Here is a 24,928-nt window from a genome sequence, read left to right as displayed (position 1 = left end):
AATACATAATTTTTAACATCTATATTTTTTCATCGTTGTCCCTTTCATATTAATAGCATAATTTTATTTGCATTCATTCATTCATTCACGAAAACAAAAGTGAAATTAAAAGAGATGTGTTTAAAAAAAACATAACAATTTGAAAAAGGATGTATAGTACATAACATTATTAAATAAAGATATATTTTTAATATTTAAATACATGTGATGTCACAACAATGCCTCGTAATATTATACCTCACAGACAAGATGCTAAAAATAAACAAGCGAAAACATTTTTATAAAATATTGTTTGTATAAAATAATTTATATAATCATTAAACCTACTATTATTTTCGCTTCTCATAATATAAACGCCTTAGTGCCATAACAACAAGTTGGTTAAGTAATACTTAACCAACGAGTTCAAAGATAAACGGGTTGGCGGTATTATTTGCTAGTTAACGATGAGCCGACATATTCTTTAGATATAAGGCCGGGAACCGCTCGGAAACTTAATACTCGAGTAAGCTCTCCGGGCAACACACCTACGTACGAGTTTTTTGTGGATAATAATAAATCAGTGTACACATACGTCTTTCTAAAAATTTTGAAGGTTCACGAACCTTATTTGTGTATATCTTATGTACTTTGTCATACATAAACATGTTTAATCTCACGTCTCCGAGTTGTGCAAACGCGCTTTTGTTTATTTCGTTTGCATTTGTTTTGTTTTATCTTTGGGTAAAATATGAATTTTCGTATTGGCAACGCCGTGGGGTCTACAGCCCTCCTGCAACATTCCTGATCGGACATTTGGGAAAAGTCGTTCTCATAAAAGAGTCGTTTGGAATTCGCCTCATGAACTTATACCAACTGACCAAAGAGCACAAATATGTTGGAATTCATCTTGGATTGAAGAGGACTCTATTGGTCAATGATTTAAACATGGCTAAAACCATCCTTCAAAAGGACCACGATCACTTCAACAGCCACGGATTTAAAAGAAACAAGGAAGTTGATCCTTTGGGAGAACATTTGTTTAATTTGGACGGAGAAGAATGGAAAAGGATTCGGACTAAGTTGACTCCTACGTTCACATCAAGCAAAATGAAATACATGTTCGATACCATAATGTCTTGTTCAGATGAAATGATTCTTCACATCAAGGAATCAGTGGCATCCGGAGATGTTATTGATATTAAAGAAGTTATTGCCAGATTCGGGACTGATGTCATTGGATCTTGCGCATTTGGTATTCAAACCAACAGCTTTAAATATCCCGATGCAGAATTTAGAAGGATGGGCAAAAAAATCTTTGCTCCTGTGTTCACCAAAATTGTTCATGATATTTGGACGATATTAGCTCCATCGACCGTACCTACTAAGCTTGTGGACATGCACAATAAGGAACTGACGGAGTTTTTCACAAAATGTGTGAAGGAAACGATTATACACAGGGAAGCGAATAATATCAAGAAGAATGATTTCCTTCAGCTACTCATTGACATGAAGAATTTGGACGAGAAATCAGGTAAAGTAGACATTTTCAAATTATGCATTTCTCCATTAATTTGATTTTGGTAGATTATTATATCAAGGGAAGTTTAAACTTTGTCTGTTATCCCGATAAGTTATCAAAAAATAATTTTGGTTGTCAAAGTTTCTATTTAAATTTCATATTTGATTGTGTGAATTATTATTCTTTAAGTATTTGAAATGCGTTTTAGTTTTGTGACTGATTTATGATTTTTCAATCGGCAGCGCCGTTTTATCTCTTTACCAAATAATGTTTCATTTAAAAAAATATACTGCCGGCAATCAATTAAAAAAAAAATAATAATACACTAACAATTGACAATATTTATTTTTAAAAGGCAGTTGAGTTTCACGAATCCTTCAATTATAATAAACCCATGATTGAACCCAACGCTTGCATATCATTCACATGTTACTGTTATTATTAGCGTTATTTGATAGTTATTTTTTGTCCGTTTGAAGGTCAACGCTTTAATTTCTTTATTCATAATATTATATAATTATTCACAATAACAATTAAGTAATGCAAATTAAATATTTAGTCGTGGATACTTATCTTTGTCACTTTCATAAATCAGAAATGGCAATTAATTTGATAACAAATTAGTTACAAAAATAACATCTTATTCAAAGTGATACGGTGGCATTTTTAACTCAATAAGCTTGTTGATAAAATTCGTACGTTAAAACAGAAACAACATTATTAATAATATCACCACTGACTATAGATGACGGATTCAGTCAATATCGAATTGATGTAGGATTTTAATAATCGATAGAATCAGATACCCTGATTCTCCCCACTTGGTTATGTTTTTTTTCCTATCAAAATAACTATGTAACACATGACTTCCTAAATAAAACAGACTTTGCTACTATTGATTACTGAGTATTTTATGAAGACATTGTTAGTTTTAAAGCCTTTTTACATAATTAGGTGATCCACCAAAATCTCACCCAAATTGTAACACACATCCCACGTACTAATAAACCTGTTTTAAATTTCACACAACTGATAATCAACCATTTAGATACCATACATAGACAGTTTTTTTATCAGTTGTGTTAAATTTAAAACACGATTATTAGCAAGGCATATGTAACATATCTATAACATTACAAACAAAATTCGTAAATCTATTTACTTTTTCAACAAACACGTAATTTCCTTGACCTTAAACTTTTAAAATCAGTATATTTCTCACTATGACAATCACACATAGAATATGGAATTTTAGCTTGGGGTAATACTTCTTCTAGTGCCCTCGACCAAATTATTAAAGCACAAAAATTAATCATAAAAATAATTCCCAAACTTCCTCTTTCTACCAACACTGATACTATCTTCAATACTATCAACGTTATGGACATAAAACAGCTCTTTGCAAGATCCATCTTGATTAATTTACACCAAAACACTATATAAACCAACTCAAACGATACACAATACCCGAGCCAAAAATAAAGAACTTCTCCAAACTCCTTTTGCTAGAACCACCTTTGGGCAAAAACATTTTAAATACACAGCTTGCAAACTATACAATACACTACCAGCCACGATTAGACAAACCAGTCAATAACCAAATTCAAACATGAAATAATGAAAAAGATAATAAGTATTGGGCGTCCCACTATCGCAAACATCTGTAAACCAAAGTACACGTAAACAATAACAACAATTCAAATACAAAATAAAATATAAGAATCAATAATTTTATAAAAACCCCTTTGTAACTACGTCCTCCAACTAAATGCATTTTTATTACATATATATTTACAATATTGTCGTACCTGTACCTACTCTTTCTATTATCTATCTATTGACTCCATAGTTTAAAATGTATACAACTTTGTAATTTGTATTTTGATTTTGATTTAGTCATGCATGTAAATATTCTTTAAGTATCTGAATACGTCTGTCTCGACACAGGTGTACCCTAGTGAGACAGATGTCGATAAATACAATTAAAAAACTTTATATTGATAGATAAATAAATAAAATAAAAATAAAAAATATATAGGCATACCATCAGCCGGGCATCTGCCTTTTGATTAAACGGCGCTATTTCAGTTGATCTACTATTATTTTGTTATTATTATAATAATTATCGATACTAATTGTCTTTGTACGATCACTTATTATAGCAAACCACTTGACTGTAGACGAAATAGTGCCACAAGTGTTCATTTTCTTCGCCGCTGGTTTCGAAACATCGTCAACAACGGCCACTTACGCTTTTCTGGAGCTGGCCAAGCATCAGAACATCCAGGACAAAGCAATAGAGCAGATTGACAAGGCCATGGAAGAAAATGATGGGAAAATCACATACGAGATGATCAACCAACTGTCGTACCTGACGCAGATTGTCAACGGTAACACAATTTTTATTTTTTAATTATTATTTTTTCTTCTTGTCTTAAACGTTGTTAAACGTTCTTAAATGCAACACTTTGATAAAAAAAAGTCAAAATTTGACCCCTCAGAGTTAAAACGTTTTACCTGACACCGCAATGTTGTACGATAATGGGGTCTCTAGATAAATAATTTTAGTTCATTATCGCATAACATTACAGTGTCAGGTGGAGCCTTGTTATTCCAAGGAGGCTAAACGTTATACATTCATACACCGATAAGAAGTTCATTCCACGAGTGCGGATTGTTTTATGTTTTCAAAAATTATTTTCTAGTATTTTGATCAACTCGATCGATTTTCGGCAGCTATGCCAAGTTTTCAAAACATTTTTAGCAATCGCTTGCTATTATAATGTGCCAAATTTATAGAACCTAAAATATTAGATAAACGGTGAAATCTAAGTGGACTCATTGGCTTTAAATTAAAGTAAGCGGTTTAACATGTTTTTTTATACATATTTTGAGGGAGGGGATTAAATAAATATCATGGTAAATAACCAATCGCTCGAGTGGTACACTAATTCAGATAGCATATATTATATATATTTTAATGATTGAAGGATAAACACTTATCATTTGTTCATGTAACAAAGCTTTTGGTCAGAAACAGCCGTCGCGCAATGTAAATTTAATTATTTTTTATTACAGCAACTGAATGTGTCTATTTTGTTTTTTCAGAATCTCTTAGGATGTACCCACCGCTACCATTCATCTTTAGAAAATGCAACCAAAACTACAAAATAGCTGACACAGAGACTGTGATTGAAAAAGACACACTGGTGTTAATTTCGGCAATCGGAATCCACAGGGATCCGGAATATTACCCAGATCCTTTGAGGTTTGAACCAGACAGATTCAGCCCCGAAAACATATCTGCTAGACATCAGTACTCTCATATTCCATTTGGCGAAGGACCAAGGATTTGTATAGGTTTGTACTATGTTATTTATTTATAGTTCAATCTCGTTATCCCCACTTTACTTCAAAGATAAATTTGATAGTTTTCATGCCGTTACAACCTCTATCCTTCTACCAACTTTGAACCAATTTTTGTGAAGGATGTTCTGCCGCCACGGGAACCATTCTTTGGATAACCTACACCTCTGCCATAGGTCAACAAAGTAGTTCACTACATTCGGTGACGTTTGGTTGAGCAGGAGTGCGTGGTTCATGGAGTGAAGTTTATCCAGGTCTTGGTGGAGGATGCGTCTACCTACTAGCTACGCAGCGGGTTGGACCGGGAGAGGCCTCTTCAGCCGAAGCCTTTCGATCCAACGCCTTTTACCGTAGAGGGTTGGATGAATTCGTATATCATTTCTGGATACACTGACCACCAGATTCCTACCTCCTTATTTTTTCCTTCTTTCCATTTATTTACTTTAAATGAACCTCCATACACCATCCCAAAGGTGACATAGACCCTGATCGAGCAGAGTTGACAAATGCGTCGTGTGCTCAATTCTTCAACTTGCATTTCTCCTTCGTTCATCATCACAATCAGCACCTTCCTCTGATAATGATCGTAGTACTAGTTTTTCAATGTCTCCTTTGGGGAGTTGAACACATAGCAACCTGATGTTAGTCACGTAATCCAATGGATTTTGAAACACTGACGAAACTGTTGAATGCCAAAATACACCCGTTCGCACCTCGCTTAATTGCATGCGTATCGATGCTAGCATTTATTCTAATTCGCGGAGAGCATTTATCTTTTAAAACAATATTCATTTTTGATTATATTTATCAAACATTGTTTTTTTTTGTTTTCAGGAAGTAGGTTTGGGATGTTGCAGGTAAAAATAGCATTATTCGAGATCCTCCGCAATTTCCGCATTGACTTGGTCAAAGACGCCTCCAAGCCAGTTGAGTTCGACCCCAAAGCCTTCCTACTGCATACCGAGGGAGAGATGTTGCTAAGACTTACTCGTAGATCTGCTTAGATCTTAATCTAAACCTTATTTACTTTTAAGATTTAGGCAGATGCGATAAAATTCTAAATACATTTTGCAAGCCACTCATATTAATATCCCTTTGGTCCAGTCAAAGTCGTCAAAAACATCGACTTTTTTAAGTTGTTTTTCAAGTACATTAAAGTAGTTTTGAAAATAAGCATATTTATGTTTGGTGGGTATATTTGCCACCTTTTATGTTTCTCATATCATTGTTTTTAATGGTCAAGAAAGAGCACATGTAATTTTTGCTATATCGAACCAAATGAATATTTTATTTTTACTAAAAAATATTGTTGACTAATTATAAATAGGTAGGTTTACTTATTATAAATAACTATGTAGATGCTCTCTATGTTGTATTTCCTGGTTATATGCTTGCATTAATATGCTGCATTAATTTATCAAATAAAAAAGTTTTTAACTTACGTTTTGATTGTTTTAATTCATGAAACAGAATTACGAATGATTAATTTTTATAACGGACCTCAATAGGTGTTATACCTGTTCTGAGTTCAACATATTACAATGTTCTTTTTTAACATTATTTATCTATGGTGATTTGATCCTATAATCTAAATATAAACTGAGAGTAGATATGTCGCTTTTGTTAGTTGATTTACGTTTATGGTTCGTATATATATATGTTATTCTTTAAATTCCAGTATGTTTTTTTTTATGAAATATCTTCCTGTTGACATGATGGAGTTTTTTAAATTGTTCTTTAAAAGATAATGACTGATATTGTGTTTTAATAACGACTGAAATAATAATATACCATCAATATAAGAGCCGGATCTTCATCTTCGTATTGTGGAAGTCAAAGTGGTAGGCTGAGGTTATTCAAATAGTCGCCGGCATTGCGAGCCACTTTGAACACAGATATTCCTCCGGGAAACAGATGTGTTTTTTTTTGTTTGAATATGTCCACAATAACATAATTCAGGATTATTTAGGCCACATTTATGCGTCATATATGCACAACGGCTGTGACTGCACCAGATGCAGTTTGGTAAGGTTCACGTCTTTTGAGGAAGAATAAACCTAGGCAGTTAATTAAACAGTTGGTGCTTGTTTTTAACGTCAGAAGTCTAACACTGAGTTCGCCATAATTTTTCATGGAAATTTCGTCATAGAAGGAGAGTTTTGCCTTCAGTTTAAAAGGGTTTTAAGAATAAAAAAAGAAGAAAACTTTGAAACATTAAAATGTTTTTATTACACCTAGATACAAACAAGACAGTGAAAAATGTGTGATTATTTTTTGTCTTTGTAAATCGTACAATGGAGATCCTCATAAATAATCCACTAGTATCAAAACCAAAGGAGACGGTATACTTAAAGGCATGTAAAAAAATCATCTAATTTACAAGTTAAACGCAGGACTGTCGAACAATTATTTGTCATGTTCAAAGTGCAATCTACCAATATAATAATTGGTTGTGTTTATGTACTGCTTTCATCAGAACTGCAGATGCATTAAAAACTATTTTGAAGATGAACAAGCATCCAGAAAGTAAGGTTTCTAGGGCTCCTGAGGCCGGGGCAATTTTTTTGTTTCGAAGTTAATGGTTAATTTCTTCATTCCCGTGTACTTGTCGGCCATTTTGCTCAGTCACAGTAAATTCTTCCGATTAAATTTCTATTGACTCTATGGATTCTTCGCGCTCTGGCCACCTCCCGTCCGTGCGAAATCCACTCGGTCATCCTTTTTTTGACTTGTGAGGTTAGGTCAGGTTAGGTTCTCAAAGAATTCGGAGGCAGGTTGTTAGTTCACCACTGTATGTAAAATGAAATTACTAAATAAATTGCTTTACAATGATTGGATTAATAACTATTCAAATTATTATAATGGACTGTCACTCGATGCCTTAAAACAGGTAACGAGTGACTTACTTAGATTTAGACCACTATAAAAGTCAGTGAAACCAGCAATCTTATACCTTATAAATGTCTGTTTTTTGTGCTTGGTGGAACTTCTTCGTATGAATTAAGTATGACAAAAGTTTACCTAGACCTTTTTAAACTTTCATCCATCTTTAGACTGTCACACTTTTGGTAAAATTAATAAAACATATGTATTTTTTTATTGTCACGTTTAATTGATAGAATTTAATTGTTTCATTTATTTTTTTAAAACATTATCATTTAATTTATATTAAAAAAAAACAATTTACCAGCATTCAGAAATGAAACGTTCGTTCGTTCGTTTGAAATGGCTTTGGACGTGTTTGGTGACTAGATCTGAATATCCAGGTATCCCCACCATCCTCTTCCCCATCTCCTTCCCCTCCCCCACTATCTTCAGCTTCATAACATAACTCAATTGGGGATGTCATAGCCATACTGAATGCAGATGGTTGGGAGCAGTTGAGACTATGATTGTTCTGTGTGGTTTCAATAATTACGCATCAGAACTAAATCGTGAAAAAGAAGTTTTTTATAAATTGAATAATTATTTTATTGAATATTTAAAAGAAAAGAAAGGAGTGCAAGGAGAATGTATGTCGTGAATATGAATTTTAGAAGACGAGGACACGTGAGGAAGACAAAGCACGATCAAGTGAAGCAAATACGTCGGGCTATATCAAGAATAAGTATAACAGAATGTATGAGAAGATCTATAAATGTAAATTCAGCAATGAGTATGTCTCAAGACCGAAGAGTTTGGATGTCCGTCTTCTCTAACTAACCCTGCCGGGAAATTTCGGTATGTGTAGTTAGTCAGGTATTCAGATATTGTGACGTTTTTTAGTGTATGAACTGGCATTGCATTACATCTGCAAATATTGTGGATTTACTATTATTTATTCAGAAGAAATGTTACATTCTGAAGACGACTGACTGAAGTCGGGTCGGAAATAAATAAAAATGAAAAAAAGATTAAAAGAACTACATTTTAAAGATCTTGTAATGGTAGCATCATATACATATATATGCTTATTATAGAAATACATTTCTAATCATTTTCATAGTACTTAATTTATGTTTACCGCCATGACTCTTGAATATTTACCGTTTCGGTACCATAAAAGCCAATCTCCCGGAATGTTTTGCAATGTATTTTCGGTCTTAAAGTGCTTAGCTTGTAGAGTTACAATACGATATCAAGCGCCATAACAACAAAGCGGTGAATACAGAGATAAGTTTTTTTATAAAATTATTTCGCTATCTAACGATGATCCAACACATTTTGTAATGCATAACAGTCAGTTGTTATTATAATTCAGTAACCTGTTCCTTGCTCGTCCAGTCAATTGGTTCCATCCGTACACACTACTTGTGTGTTAGAATAAGTGTAACCACTTGGAGGTATCTTTAGTAATTGAGTTTTTTATAAGTGTGTTATTAAAATGTTCAAATTCGCGTGTCCGAGTTGTACGAACGTCCTGTTGTTTATTTCATTTGCGTTTGTGTTATTGTATCTTTGGGTAAAATATGAATATGGTTATTGGAAGCGACGAGGGGTTTACAGCCCTCCTGCAACTTTCTTAATTGGACATTTAGGACCAGTGGCTCGGATGCAACAATCAATAGGGGTTCGCCTAATGAAATTATACGAACAAACCAAGGAGCACAAGTATGTCGGAGTTCATTTAGCACTGAAAAGGACTTTACTGATCAATGATTTGGACATGGCTAAAATCATTCTCCAGAAAGACCATGATTCCTTCAACAGCCATGGAACTAAGAGAGATAAAGCGTCAGACCCTCTTGGAGAACATCTGTTTAATTTGGATGGAGAAGAATGGAAAAGGATTCGAGTTAAGTTGACTCCTACATTCACATCAAGCAAAATGAAGTTTATGTTTGAAACTATGCTGAATTGCTCCGGTGAAATGATCACGCACATAAATGAAACCGTGGAATTGGGAAAAGCCGTGGATATGAAAGAAGTCATCGCCAAATTCGGAACTGACGTCATTGGATCTTGCGCTTTTGGTATTCAAACCAACAGCTTTAAATACCCCGATGCGGAATTCAGAAGGATGGGCAAAGAAATATTTGCCCCATCTGCCAGCAAAATTTTGACAGATCTCTGGACTTTAATGTCTCCGTCAACTGTTCCTAAAAAACTTGTAGACTTAAGTATTAAAGAGCTCACAGATTTCTTCACAAAGTGTGTCAAAGAAACAGTGGCACAGAGAGAGGCAAATAATCTTTCTAGGAATGATTTTCTACAGCTACTTATCGATATGAAAAATTCTGACCCGAAATCAGGTAAATTAAAAACAATTCTAAAAATCAGACCCCAAATCAGGTAAATTAAAAAACAATTTTAAATTTCTGACCTGAAATCAGGTAAATTAAAAACAATTTTATAAGTGTGACCTGAAATCAGGCATATAAAACTATTTTAAAATTCTGACCTGAAATCGGGTAAATTAAGAACAATTTAAAAAATCAGAGGTAAATTAAAAACAAATACCTCTACAAATATAAAACAATCTTATGAAAGAGTGGTAATTAAAATTCCACTACGCTGTTTTCAAAAAACGATAAGCTCACAAATAATGTTATTTTGTTGTGTATTGTAATGTATATTGAGACCATTTATAGTTTTTAGAAGGTCAATGGTTCAAGTTCGTGCAATGAAAAAATTAACCCGTCGTGTCGAGTCACGCAGTAGCATTTTTTAACAATGTCCATTCACTACGTTGTTTCACAAATAAACGTCAAATATGGCCGTCGAGTAAAATTGTGCCATAATATGTGCTTCCAAATGATACGACCCTCTATCTCGTAACTAACTTTTCTCTTCTAACTTCTTTTAATTATGTATTGTCTTACTGCACTTTTATTAACAACTTTATCACTTACAATAATATTTTAGTGTACACATTACTTGTTCTGTAATCATTATATTATTGTATCACTCTTTTGTAAAAGCCATGATGGCGTTTAAATAAATTAAAAATAAATATTTTTATTATCAGCATATGATATAAACAGTTTTAAAAAGCGAGAACATTAACCTTTCTCTATGCATTTAAAAGTTTACCTTGAAAACAGCGAATGTACTTGAAATTTAATGTGAAGCGTGTTTATAAACAAATCTCTTATCTGACAGATATCATATCTTACCTGATGCAATATTGCTTAGCCACGAGGGGTTTAATTATTGAAAAGCATAATAAATAAACTTGATTGTTTAATTATCTGTGAATGTTAGAATACTGTAGAACTACCTAAAAAACGATAGTGCAATCTGTGCATAGCACAAAGGAAAGATGAAAAAATATAATAAGCAGTAATTGTTGATTGTACTTTTTTTTAATTATTTGGCGTATAGGAAATAAGCCTACGTAGCTCAGAGGTCCAGAGCACCTAACCGGACACCAGAAGGTGCGGCATTTATTTTTACTCGGGAGATATTTTCAATTTGTATTGATATTTCAGGCGACTAATTATTCCTTATAATAATTTGTGAATTTGAATTATTCGAATTAAATTGAATTTGAATTATTCGAACTAAATTGAATTTGAATTATACGCATTAAATTGAATTTAAATTATTCGAATTAAATTGAATTTTTATTATTCGAATTAAATTAAATTTAAATTATTCGAATTAAGTTATATTTTAAATAAAATCAAACATTTTAATAATTTTCTTTACTTCATTTGGTACTCCACCTATAAATTCCACCTTATCTTATAATTCCGATCATTTGCTGGTAATCTGCCTGTAAAAATGTGATGTATCTGTTCTGATTGCTTAGCAAACATGAACTTTGCACAGTCATAATGAAGTTATATATTTTAACATAAAAGTTTTTCCAAAACGAAATTGTACAAAAACAGCAATTTTTTTTCAGCAAACCACTTGACGATAGACGAAATAGTGCCACAAGTATTTATCTTCTTCGCCGCTGGTTTCGAAACTTCTTCAACAACGGCAACTTATGCCTTTCTGGAGCTGGCAAAGCACCAGCACATCCAAGACAAAGCTAGGGAACAGATTGACAAGGCAATGGAAGATAACGACGGGAAGATCACATACGAGCTGATCAACCAAATGTCATATCTGACGCAGATTGTCAACGGTAAAAGCACCCACTCTTCATTGTCAATTGATTGTTTATTAATTTGAGCGTATCTATTGTTTTGTTAGTTTCCGTCCACATATTATATTCAAGAGTTTTGGGATACAATATTTCCACAATGAATTCAAATCCACATATCTTCATTTCAGCAACAACACCTACTGCTATAATTTTCAGTAGGCTGATTTGTATGTAAAAAAATTAATGGGACATATTAATAGTGTTATAATGTTACAATTTTTCAGAATCCCTCAGGATGTATCCACCGCTGCCCATAATCTTCAGAAAATGCAACAAAAACTACAAAATAGCTGGAACAGAAACTGTTATTGAAAAAGACACATTGGTGATTATTTCAGCCATGGGAATCCAGAGGGATCCAGAAATTTACCCCGATCCTTTGAGATTCGACCCCGACAGATTCACCCCAGAAAATGCAGGGAAAAGACACCCGTACTCTCATATTCCATTCGGCGAAGGACCAAGGATTTGTATTGGTTTGTACTTTAATTTACATCTGCTCATTACCCTTCTATTTCACTAGCTCAATTTTAGATATTGTCTTCCTACCGATCTCAAACTTCTTTCTTTCACCAACTGGTGGGTTAATGTTGGAAGGCGAGAAAAGGGATATATATTTATGTGGGATTTGAAATGTCCGGATTAAACGGTGGTAGAGTCCAGAGAAAACTCAAATACTGTAGCCGACCTTCTGCTATCTGTTTTCAGTATATTTTCCGTAAAGATGCGGTTTTCACATATACCAAACTACAAAGCACTCTATAGTCTAGTATTCTACGCCCTCTCATTCTTGCTAAGTTTGTTGCCAGAGGAGCTGTCTCAGTTATGTAAATCTTCCTACTCATGCTTCTTCAATAAATCCATAGAGCTCCATATTATACACATCTCGTCTGGCGTCATTATTTGGCTCCTAAAATTTGTATGAGGATCTAACATTAAATTAAAACATTATTTACCTTTTACCTCAAGTTTCTCGGTAACTCTCATTCTCCTGATATCATTTTTTCAATAATTTATTCAACAGTTAAATTGATCATTTACTTTCTTACAAAAAAAGGAATTTTGAAATATTTATTAGAATTTATTTTTCTACCAGATTTCCACATATATGTTACAGTCAAATAAGGATTTACCACATCATCACCTCAAGGATGTCATTTCTACCACCTTTAGTCTACGTTCATCAGTCAATTTCATTCCTTACTGCCGAACACTAACGATTATTAACTACGCATTGTGATTTACATTGGACTGTTAACATTGCTTTATTTGCCGTAGCAGCTACCGCATTTGAAGTTCAATTATTAATTATTTTGGAATTCACAATTATTTAAATGCCATTATCAGCCTTTTCATCAATCGTAAATATAATACAAATTTAATCTACACGAACTCATCCATTTTCTCCAAGTTAAGGCAGAATTAACAAAAAATCTCAATACCTACGTCAGTTAGTTTAATAATTGTTAATTGATTCAAACTTTTATTTTCCAGGAAGCCGATTCGGCATAATGCAAGTAAAGATTGCGCTTTTTACCGTCCTCCGAAACTTTACTATCGATCTCACTGAAGATGCCTCAAAGCCTGTGGAGTTCGATCCAAAAGCCTTTCTGCTTCATACCGAAGGAGAGATGTTGTTGAAACTTACGAGAAGATCTTTATAAACAATAATAAATGTCTGAATGTAGCCATCACTTTATGGATATCCATTTCAATTATATGAAACAACATGACTTTGTTTAATCCACTATTTTAAGAGTTATATTTAAATGGGTGGGTAAGAAAAGAACTATTCGCTAAAATTAGGGTAAAAAATAATCTGCTGGTATCTCCCCAACACCAAGCACATGCTTGGCCCCCAAAACCAGATCCACATTCGCTCAACGACAATTCAAGTTCATCGCTACTAAAATATACAATTCATTGAGCATTGATAAAAGATCAAATAATTAAATTCAACATTCTATATTTGAAAGGGATGAGCTTTTTAAAATAATGCATAGGCTCCCGACACTTACTAATCACAATGACAATGATAATTTTTTTTCTTCGTATCATTAAATTCAAATGTGACAATGTGACCGTAAACATGTATTTTTTATTAGTTTCAATAGCAAAATTTGTACAATATGTATGTGCAGATTATTCTTTACAAGTATAAATACATTTTTTTCACAGAAACTAAGTTTTCCTGTTCTGATGCGGCCTGAAATTTTTTAAACCTTTATATTTAGTTTCAAGTTGTCTTTACGTCATCTTCATAATGTTTGTAAGTTGATTAATGCTTTGTTATCTTATTCACTTTTGTTTTAAATATATTCAAGTAAACAATTATTGAAGAGTCACTTACCTAAATGATGATATGATGTAGAATTGTACTGTATGTAAAATTGTACTGTAACTGGAAGGAATGTTCTGTTGTACAGTAATAAAAATTATATATTCATTTCCGAATATTGATTTGGTAGAGTTTAGTTTTTGTATAATTTCGTAGCATAGAATTTATTTTTTCTCTCTCTAAAAGATGTATTTAAACTACGAGTAACCAGTATATTTTGGCTTATTGCTCTGGTTGAGTATTTATGCTGGGTAGAAGAGTATTCAGATATGTTTTTTTTTTAGTTAAAATAAAATATTTTTTTAATAAAGTTTTTGTACATTGTAAACTGGGAAGTTTTTAAAGATTTCTTCTTTCAGATTTCTAACTACAGGATTTTCCAATAAGAGGTGTTATTTTGATATTCAATCGTAAAAGATCAAAGGTTTCGTTGCTTGTGTGGCACGTAGCGCCGTCTTGTTGAAATTAAACGTTGTCCAGATCAATACCATCCAATTCCGGCCATTAAAAATCATTAATCATGTCTCGATAGCGCAATCCATTCACCGTAACTGTTGCTCTAGCCTCATTTTCGAAAAAGTAAGGTTTAATGACTCCGCCGGACCATAAACCACACTAAACAGTCACACGTTGAGGATAGAGAGGCTTTTCAACAATAATTCTTGGGTTTTCCGAGCCCCAGATGCGACAATTTTGCTTGTTGACGAAGCCACCGAGGTGGAAATGGGCATCATGACTCAAGATGATTTGCATTTGATTCACTCAAGTGAATTTTAATAATTTCAATGTTCCTTTTTTATTAATGGTGTAGTTTCTACTTGTCAAATGTTAAAAAATGACAGCTTAAAAAGTAACATCTACCGAAATAGCGGGCTATTCAAAATAACACCTCTTATTGAAAACCCTGTATGTACTCGTAAATATACTCTTCTAGTTAGCTCTACCTACCATCTCTTCTACCTACCATGATTAAACTGCGTTTAAAATATTGATGTTAAAAAGTTAGGCCTTTCCCAGTCATGTGTCTTCAACTTTTCCTACTATTTTCAAAGCATTCCTGAAGCTGACATAACCGAACTAGACGCCCTTGAGCTTTTTACAAGCGTCAGGCGTGGTTTGGCTCTGGACCTACCATGCCTACTTAAATTACACCTACGAGAATTACACACGTCCGCTTGACAAATTTATTCAATTGCTCAAAAATTAGATGAAAACGAAAAAAACATTGGAATTCAAACCATCACGACGTGTTTTTTTAACACTAATAGTTACAAAATTAAAAAATAAATATTAAGTTGAATAGGTACATACTCTTCGCCGTTGGATTTTTAAGTGCGCTTTCATGTACTTTCACCTTGGATTTAATTTTTTATATTTTTTAAATACTCCAGGTATTTACTGATCTCACAGGATTCAAAGGTTTTTTATTATTTCTATTCGCCACTGAATGTAAAATGAAGTTGCGAAATAATAATTTACAATAATAACTGCATTATTAATACTTACCTATAACAACAATGGGCTGTCACTCGGTGGCTGAGAACAGGTGGAACAGCTGATTTTCCCAGTGACCTACTTTAAAGATATAAACAGCAGTACAAATCACTACACCAATGTTCTTCTTTTTTTTCAACTGTTAATACTTGGTGGAACTCCAATGTATTAATAAAGTACAATAAAACCATTTGTTTAAACTTTATTACACTTCCGACCGGACCGGTTTCAGCCAATCACATTTATCTTCAAAACGTAACATATTTAGTTATAAAATCCTGCAGAAAAATTATTGACCCTGATTTAAAAATATGACATAACTAACATAACAACGTTTCCACAGAAAACAACTTCGTCTTGGCACATACTATTCGCTAACTTCACATTCATATACCGTCGCATACATACCCATCTGATATTTTGACTCTTGACAAAGCCCAAGACATGAAAAAAAGTTTTAAAAATATATATATTTTGATGATTCGTACCTACAAATGCTTATTATGAAATTTATTTTAAATCAATAAAAAATGGTATTTTGATGATTCGTACCTTCCATTGCTTATTATGAAAATATAAATCAATAAAATATAGTATTTTGATGATTCGTACCTATAAATGAAAAAAAATATCATGAAAATGTAAATCAATAAAAAAATGGTGTTTTGATGATTCGTGTACAAATTCTTATTATGAAATTTTAAATCAATAAATTATATATTTTCGTAACAATGAAATTATGTTTACCGCTGTGGCTCCTAAATATTGATCATTTCGGTGCCATAAAAGCCAATCTCCCGGACTGTTATGCAAAGTTCGGTCTTAACGTGTTTTGCTAAGAGTTACAGCGCGATACCCAGCGCCATAATAACAAAGCGGCGCATACCGGCATTTTTTTCATCAAATTATTTCGCTCTCTAACGATGATTCAAAACATTATATAATATATGACCATGAACCATATCACGTAAACTACTACGAAATAGCTCTATTGTGAGTTGTTATAATTCTGTAACCACTGGTAACCAGTTCTTCGCTCGTTCAGTCAATTGATTCCATCCGTACACACAACTTGTGTGTTTGGTTAAGTGAACCGAATTTATGTGTTTTTTTGTATTTGAGTTTTTAAAAGTGTTATAAAAATGTTTAAAGTCGCGTGTCCAAGTTGTACGAACGCCCTGTTGTTTATTTCATTTGCTTTTGTGCTGTTTTATCTTTGGGTAAAATATGAATATGGTTATTGGAAGCGACGAGGGGTTTACAGCCCTCCTGCAACTTTCCTTATCGGACATTTAGGACCAGTGGTTCGGATACAACAATCAGTAGGAGTTCGCCTAATGAAATTATACGAACAAACCAAGGAGCACAAGTATATCGGAGTTCATTTTGCACTGAAAAGGACTTTACTGATCAACGACTTGGACATGGCTAAAATCATTCTTCAGAAAGACCACGACCACTTTAACAGTCATGGAACCAAAAGAGATAAGGCTTCAGATCCTCTTGGAGAACATCTTTTCAATTTGGATGGAGAAGAATGGAAAAGGATTCGAGTTAAGTTGACTCCTACATTCACATCCAGCAAAATGAAGTTTATGTTTGATACTATGCTGAATTGCTCCAATGAAATGATTACACACATCAGTGAAAGTGTGGAATCGGGTAAACCCGTGGACATGAAAGAAGTCATCGCCAAATTCGGAACTGACGTCATTGGATCTTGCGCTTTTGGTATTCAAACCAACAGCTTTAAATACCCCGATGCGGAATTCAGAAGGATGGGCAAAAAAGTATTTGCCTCGTCTTTTAGTAAAATTATGATGGATCTTTGGCTTTTGATGTCTCCATCAACCGTTCCTAATAAACTTGCAGACTTACATATGAAAGAGCTCACACATTTCTTCACGAAATGTGTCAAAGAAACAATAGCACAAAGAGAGGCAAATAACATTTCAAAGAACGATTTCTTACAGCTGCTTATCGACATGAAAAATTCGGACCCAAAATCAGGTAAATTGTAACGTTTAAAGAAATTACATAAACGGAAACCTTGTTACCTTAAGTAAAATATATAAATTTAAGGATTATATTTATTTATTTATTATTTATAGTTATTTTTTTATAAAATTAAAAAAATTGTAAAAAAATATTTCTTTTTCAAATACTTAAAGATTGTTTCAACAATGACAGCTTAATAACTTTTTCGAACAGCAATAGACAAAGTATTCTTGGCTCTATAACTATCCCGCGCTGTAACACCACCACAGCCCAACAATTTTATAAATATTTTGGTGTCAAATGGTTTCACCAATTACCTCTTAACTTAAGATTGGAAACGAATTATAAAAAAATTAAAAGCTCAATAAAAACACTATATCAATAGCATATTAAAATCGTTTATACTTAAAAATACAATATAATCTCTCAATTATTATTATATTGAAATCTTTTTCTCTTATTTCTTATTCGTATCTCTTTCCTTCTTTTACATCCTTTTCTCTTTTCTATTTGATATAATTTTGCTATATATATAGAACAGAAATCTTCTAGTGAGGCGGGTTACTTTCATATTTGTAATATTGATCATGTTATTGCAATAAACGCCCGGGTTTCCGGCAATTAATATATGTATGTAAATAATAATTCTTTTCATGATCTTTACACTCTCTGAAAAAATATGTCAAAATATTATTTACACGTGTTTCTCCGCCTTTTTAACACGAGGAAATCCTCGCAAAATGCAAAATGCAAAATGCAAAATGCAAAATGCAAAAGCAAATGCTCTAAAAAAATGTGTATCACGATGTACTGTAATGTATTAAAAAGAAAACAAATTTAATGTAATGTAATAACATGTAATTGTAAATTTATTATAAATAAAGAAAAATAAAAAATAAGTATAAGATTACTATGCTGTTTTTACAAAACCATAAGTTCTTATTTACGAACAGTATAAACTAATTTTTTTATCTGTCATATAACGAAATCGTCAGCATTCTATTAATGGCTTTTGGAAGGTCATTGGATCAAGTTCATGCAATGACAAATTAAGCCGTCTCGTCAGGTCACGCAGTGGTGTTTTTTTCACCAGGCTTGTTCACCGCATTGTGTCACAATATCACAAAACATCAATAGCCGTCGAGACACAATGTGTCATAGTCATGTTATATTATGGTACATATTACAAGCCTCCAAATTATGTCCTTAAAAATTATTCCATATTTTTTTTTATTTTATGGTCTGATTATGATATAAACAGTTTTAGAATAAAGTTTTTAATCTTTTTAATTATTTTTAATCTAGTTTTTTTATCTGAAAGATAACGTGAATCAATATTTTTTGGCCTCAAGGGCTTAACCACACACAATTACTGATAATAATTGTACTCAAAATTGCCAAATTTGTAAAAAAATCTTGCGAAAAATATCCATAAGCAATCGAAAATTTACATAATCCAAACAAAATCTAAATTTGAAACAACAACAGAATGTGAATTCATAAAAATAATAGAAAACGAAAGAATATTCAACTCCCGAGTTCGATTATATTACGTCATGTAAATTACATGTTCTTTTTCATGTAAAATTAAATACTTCATTTGGACAAAATTACTGCATTTCCAAGCAAAACTTTTGGTCAATCGACTACCGGAAGAAATTAGAAGCATTAATGACAAAATAGAAACATTGAACACTATGAAAAAATATTTTATCGACAATATAAAAATAAACTGACCGGTCGGTGGCCGAGTTGACATCGCTTTTGGATCCCACCCATGCGTAGAGTGTTCTTTTCCTCGTTCCTCCATCACAACACAAGCAATATTTTCAGCTTACTGTGGTGGTAGTAGGAGATTTTCAAATATTGTCAGGTTATTCGTAACCCGGGAATGTTTGTCTTTCTTTAAAAAAAAACCTATATCTAATATTTACTTAATTTCTTCCCCAAATATGTACATGATTTTATATATTATTATTACTAATTACAATATTTTAGATACGTTATAAATACTATGACAAATAAAAAACATCTAATATAATTTATTTTCTTGTAATGTACTTACTACAGCACAAAATACTGTAACTTTAGTATAATAACGAAAATACTCTAGTATATATACACAACTCTTGCAATCACAAACTAACGCATCCATCTCATAATCTGGAGAAACTCTCTCTTTCATTACATGTACGTCAAAACAATTTATTGTTAAAATACACCTATTAATTCCACCTTATCTTGTAATTCCGATCATTTGCTGATAATTTGCCTGTAAAAAGATGATGTATCTATTTTGATCACCTTATCTGATGATGAATCTTTTTTTATTGTTGCACAAAACCTTACAGCACAGTCACAATGACGATTTTAATTCAATGCAAAACTTTAACTAAAACGAAAAAATTAAAAAAATTTCACAATTCTTTCATTGACATTTTCAGGAAACCACTTGACTATGGACGAAATAGTGCCACAAGTGTTTATATTCTTCGCCGCTGGTTTCGAAACTTCTTCAACAGCGGCTACTTATGCCTTTCTGGAGCTAGCAAAGCACCAGCACATCCAAGACAAAGCCAGGGAACAGATTGACAAGGCAATTGAAGATAACGACGGGAAGATCACGTATGAGCTGCTCAACCAAATGTCATATCTGACACAGATTGTCAACGGTAAAATAACCCACTCGTTACTATCGATAGCTTTTTACACTAAAAAAACATTGCTAGTTTATTGAAAATCTGTTCAAATTACTGGTTTTCCTTTTAAAAACGGGACTGCAGGTCTTTAACGAATAAATAGACACAATTTCCAACAAAGAATCATTAAAAATCAAAATGTTTTATGAGGGTTGCGGAACACGTGTTCATACAGATACTGATGGTTATATTGACATACTGAAATTGTCGCATTCAGTTATTAGAAAAAGAACACAATTTTCGATATATTTTGAATTGACTTGTTCACTTATTTAACGGTATCATTTTTCTCCGTGTATTTATTTTGAGCGCATTTTTTGTTGTGCTAGTTTCCCGTCCATAAATTATCTTAAGATATTCTTTATCATTTTCACAATTTATTTTCAAGAAAAACAATTTTCATAATTTATATCCTGGGATACAAAATTATTCTCCTTTTTTTAGTCAGATTTCGAGCAGTCAAAGGGCGTATTAAGTGCATTTAACCATATTATAAAGTCTCGATGAATTATTTCAAAAGTTGCAAATTATTTAAGAGAGATGAAATAGAATTTTTTAATGCGATTCTTATATTTTGAGAATGTTCCAGGCTTTTCAAGAGTCAATCAAGACTCAAAATAAAAAACGCTTATCTTGTAGGTATATTTTATGCAGTTCAATGAACAAAATATTCATTGGTTTTTTACATCTCGTAAGTGAAGTTATTTATAATGTGTATAATTTTAATCTTAATAAATTGATTACGTGTGTTAAATTGATTGATTTTCGATACACAATTTTGGTTTATTATAAACGTTGGCCTATTTGTAAAGTTAATGTTATAAAAAAATATTCAAATCACATAAAATCTGCATTTTAGCCAACATACCCATCACTGGAAGTCACCATTGGCTGATTTGTAAGTAATATAATTAGGACAAATTAATAGTGTTATATTATTACGATTTTCAGAATCTCTCAGGATGTATCCACCGCTACCATTCCTCTTCAGAAAATGCAACAAAAACTACAAAATAGCTGGCACGGAGACTGTGATTGAAAAAGATACACTGGTGCTTATTTCAGCCTTGGGAATCCAAAGGGATCCAGAAATTTACCCAGATCCTTTGAAATTTGACCCCGACAGATTCAGCCCAGAAAATGTGGGGAAAAGACATCCGTACTCTTATATTCCATTCGGTGAAGGACCAAGGATTTGCATTGGTTTGTACTTAGTTAACATTAAATTAAGATAAATGTCTTCTGCTATTTCTATTCTATTCCTATTTTAATCTTAATTTTAGATATTTTCTTCCTACCGATCTGTTCGCCACCTCGTGGGTTAACGTTGGAAGGCCAGGGGAGGGATATATTAATATGGGATTTGAAATGCCCGGATTAAACGGTGGTATACAGGCAGATGTCTGTAGTAAATGAAACCGTTTTCTATCTAAATTTCTAATAGTCGTTATTATCATTGGCATTGCAACCCATGTAGAGTCCAGTAAAAACTCAATTACTCTTGCCGATCTTCTGCTATCTGCTTGCAGTATCTTTTGTTTCAAGATGCGGTTTTCACATAAACCAAACTACCGAACACTCTATTGCCTAGTATTTCTTTTTATATTCTTGCTAATTGTGTTGCCAGCGAAACTGTCTCAGTTATATAAATCTTCGTACTCATGGTTTTTCAAAAAAATCCACAGAGCTCTTTGTTAAACACATCTCAAGGATTTGCATGGTTTGTACTTAAGTTTACTTTATTTATATAGATGTTTTCTGCTCATTACTATCCAATTTCACGAACTTACTCAATTTTAGACTTAATCTTCCTATCAACTTCAAAACGCATAGATTAAATGGAGGAGTAGAAGCAGTTGCACACTGCCACTGCAATCACTGGAGCGTTCAGCGTTCAGATGGGTGATTCTGTATCTTTTGCGTTAGCCTATTGTACGTGTTAGTTGACTTTAAATCAGATGCATGTAACGTACATAACCAGGAGTTCTGATGAAGATTGATTAGTCGAGGATCAAGACATCAAAAAAATATCAACAGGCCATTCCATCGTCTAGTATTTGGCTTCCTTTCATTCTTGCAAAGTGTCCTACCCAGCAAAGCTGCCTCAGTTTTGTAAATCTTTATATCTCGTCTGACACCATTGCGTGGCTTCAAAGATGGGGCTGATTTTCCCCTAAAACATTTTTAACCATCAACCGAATTCTTGTGAAATCATATTTACAATAATTTATTCAACCTTTAATGTCAATCATTTACTTCATCACAAAATATTGAATCAGATTATATTTTCCTGCTAGTTCTTCCCATTTATAATTATACAACCAACACAGACGGTTTTACTACATCTTAACCCCAAGGATATGATCATTACAACATTAAGTCCGTTTTCATCCTTTTTCTGTCAAGTTCATACCTTACTGCCTTACACCAAAAATTAAGTCTCCATTGTGAGCTGTTAGCCTGGTTTCTTTTTTCTAATTTTTATAAAGGACTACCGCATGCAATCATTCGTTAATAAGGATTTCTGCACTCATCCTTTTTTCAATGCCCTTATTAGCCTGTACATCAATCTCAAACATAATATCTCTTTTAAATATCCAAAAAAATCATCCACTTGCTTCAAGGTAAAGCAGAATGAACAAAAAACTTTCTACTCACATCAGTAAGTTCCAATATTTTTCAATTATTAAAGCATTGTATTTTTTTTGTTTCCAGGAAGCCGATTTGGTATTATGCAAGTAAAGATTGCGCTTTTCACCGTCCTTCGCAACTTTACTATCGACCTCATTGAAGATGCTTCAAAGCCTGTGGAGTTCGACCCTCGTGTTCTAATGCTTCATACCGAAGGGGAGATGTTGTTAAGACTAACGCGAAGATCTTTATAAATCAAAAATATATACTATTAAACGAAGCTTGTCACTATATGGCTATTAATTGTAACTTAATGTACAACCGTTTATTCCTAAGGTATTTATACTTTATTTTAACGCTTTTACTGGATTGTAGGTAAACCGTGGGAAGGGTATTTTTACCCTTGACTCAACTGCGGTTAGTTAATATGTACGCATTATTAGAATGGAATTTTTTTGATCACATACCAACATATACACATAGAACTCCATGACCGAGCGGTTAAGATCCTTGGATATGGATCCAGAGATCGGTGACCGGATAAATCATCACAATGATAATTCATTACATCTTTAAAAAGTTATATAAAGTTATGGAAAGTTATGAAACAAAAACTTTATTAACTGGGTTAAGTAGGTTAGGTTAGGTTAAAAAAAAATCGTTTCTAATGACTTTATATCACTTTTTAAAAGTGCGTTGAATTGTCACTGTGTTAAGTTATCATTGAACCGTCTTGGCATAGCTACATTACGTCTGTACATAGCTACATCGTATGAAATGTTTTAGCAAAGCTACATTACGTCTGTACATTCTGTTCTATCTGTTAGTAACCAGAACCATCACCGCCCTCCTTTGTAAAGAATCAAGTAGTTTTATCATGTTTTTGGGGCTCCAGCCTAGAGGTTACTCCTAAATTCAATTGGTGGACGTACTATGTTAGGGTTCCAACCCAAACGTAGCTCCCAAATTATATTATCAGATTAAAATCAGTTATATTGTTAACCAATATATAATTAAAAAAAAATAATACCAATTTTTCATAGAGTTTTAACTGCTCCCAACCGCTTGGAGACAGTGAGACTATGGCATCTACAATTGTGGTACGTTGTGAGGCTGAAGGTTATGGGAAGGAGATGAGGTAAAGGAAGGTTGGGGAGTACCTAACAATTTGTGGTCTTACACCAGGACGATACTAAGGGTATCTTACACTCTGAAACGTGCCGCAAGTAAACTATTTATTATTTTAAATGATTTATTTGTGAAATAACACAAACTTATCCAATAAAATTTACTTGCCACGCAATTTGAACCCGCGACCTTGCTTGCTAGTCGAGAGTTTTTACTCCTCGACCACGAAGGCCGTCGTATGAGTTCCTATAGAACCACTTATTTACAATTACAATATTACTCATCGTTAAACGTACATAACTAATCAATATTATGAAAAGATATCCAATATGGAGACTAGAAGAAAAAAAACATTTTGTAAACTGCCCATTACGTCCAGACTTCATTCAGCAACTGATAAAAATCTCCCAGACTTGCAAATTTTAATAATCCACTCTCGTCTGGATATCTAATGAAATTTATAAGATCCCGTTGACTTTACGCTTTCGTTTGCATTTTGCAGTGGTGATAACAAACACCCTTTCCAAATTCCTTTAAAAAAAACTTAAGTTCAAATTTCAATTTGGAATTACATTGAAACAGATCGAATCCAAACGTTGTAAATTTCCAATAAAATATATTTGTTAGATGTGAAGTTAGAATTCGAGGTATTTTCTGTTAAAAAAATTAATGTTAACAGAACATTTATGGCACAA

The 24,928-nt window shown here is 32.9% G+C and overlaps 3 protein-coding genes across 3 annotated transcripts in view; 2 read left to right on the top strand and 1 right to left on the bottom strand.

Annotated features, from left to right (window-relative positions):
• nAChRalpha2 (nicotinic acetylcholine receptor alpha2) overlaps window positions 1-24,928 on the bottom strand; it is a 342,153-nt gene that overhangs the window by 218,840 nt on the left and 98,385 nt on the right. The window lies entirely within an intron of this gene.
• LOC149425972 (cytochrome P450 6a2-like) lies at window positions 902-23,396 on the top strand. The gene is made up of 9 exons (XM_089645703.1): window positions 902-1,513; window positions 3,664-3,891; window positions 4,610-4,861; window positions 5,702-5,865; window positions 8,535-8,587; window positions 16,910-17,787; window positions 20,220-20,447; window positions 21,426-21,677; window positions 23,190-23,396. Exons 1-9 carry the CDS (start codon window positions 928-930, stop codon window positions 23,357-23,359), a joined length of 2,811 nt encoding a protein of 936 aa, XP_089501829.1. The 5' UTR covers window positions 902-927; the 3' UTR covers window positions 23,360-23,396.
• On the top strand, window positions 9,098-16,351 carry LOC149425973 (cytochrome P450 6a2-like). Its single transcript, XM_089642588.1, has 4 exons — window positions 9,098-10,098; window positions 11,697-11,924; window positions 12,170-12,421; window positions 13,440-16,351. Exons 1-4 carry the CDS (start codon window positions 9,231-9,233, stop codon window positions 13,607-13,609), a joined length of 1,518 nt encoding a protein of 505 aa, XP_089498714.1. The 5' UTR covers window positions 9,098-9,230; the 3' UTR covers window positions 13,610-16,351.

Source organism: Hesperophylax consimilis, chromosome 2, assembly GCF_061612785.1.
Source record: "Hesperophylax consimilis isolate HC1 chromosome 2, BYU_Hcon_1.0, whole genome shotgun sequence".
Taxonomy (NCBI): Eukaryota; Metazoa; Arthropoda; class Insecta; order Trichoptera; family Limnephilidae; genus Hesperophylax; species Hesperophylax consimilis.
The sequence above is the reverse complement of the archived record's forward strand: the minus strand, read 5'-3'. Positions and strand labels throughout refer to the sequence as shown.

What these genes read in the sequence shown, in the direction of transcription:
- LOC149425972 (XM_089645703.1), top strand. Translation starts at nt 928, where the DNA reads ATGGCTAAAACCATCCTTCAAAAGGACCACGATCACTTCAACAGCCAC. An exon ending in GAATTTGGACGAGAAATCAG is followed by an intron (nt 1,514 to 3,663) that starts GTAAAGTAGACA and finishes CACTTATTATAG; the next exon opens with CAAACCACTTGACTGTAGAC. An exon ending in AGGACCAAGGATTTGCATTG is followed by an intron (nt 21,678 to 23,189) that starts GTTTGTACTTAG and finishes TTTTGTTTCCAG; the next exon opens with GAAGCCGATTTGGTATTATG.
- LOC149425973 (XM_089642588.1), top strand. Translation starts at nt 9,231, where the DNA reads ATGTTCAAATTCGCGTGTCCGAGTTGTACGAACGTCCTGTTGTTTATT. An exon ending in TCTGACGCAGATTGTCAACG is followed by an intron (nt 11,925 to 12,169) that starts GTAAAAGCACCC and finishes ACAATTTTTCAG; the next exon opens with AATCCCTCAGGATGTATCCA. An exon ending in AGGACCAAGGATTTGTATTG is followed by an intron (nt 12,422 to 13,439) that starts GTTTGTACTTTA and finishes TTTATTTTCCAG; the next exon opens with GAAGCCGATTCGGCATAATG.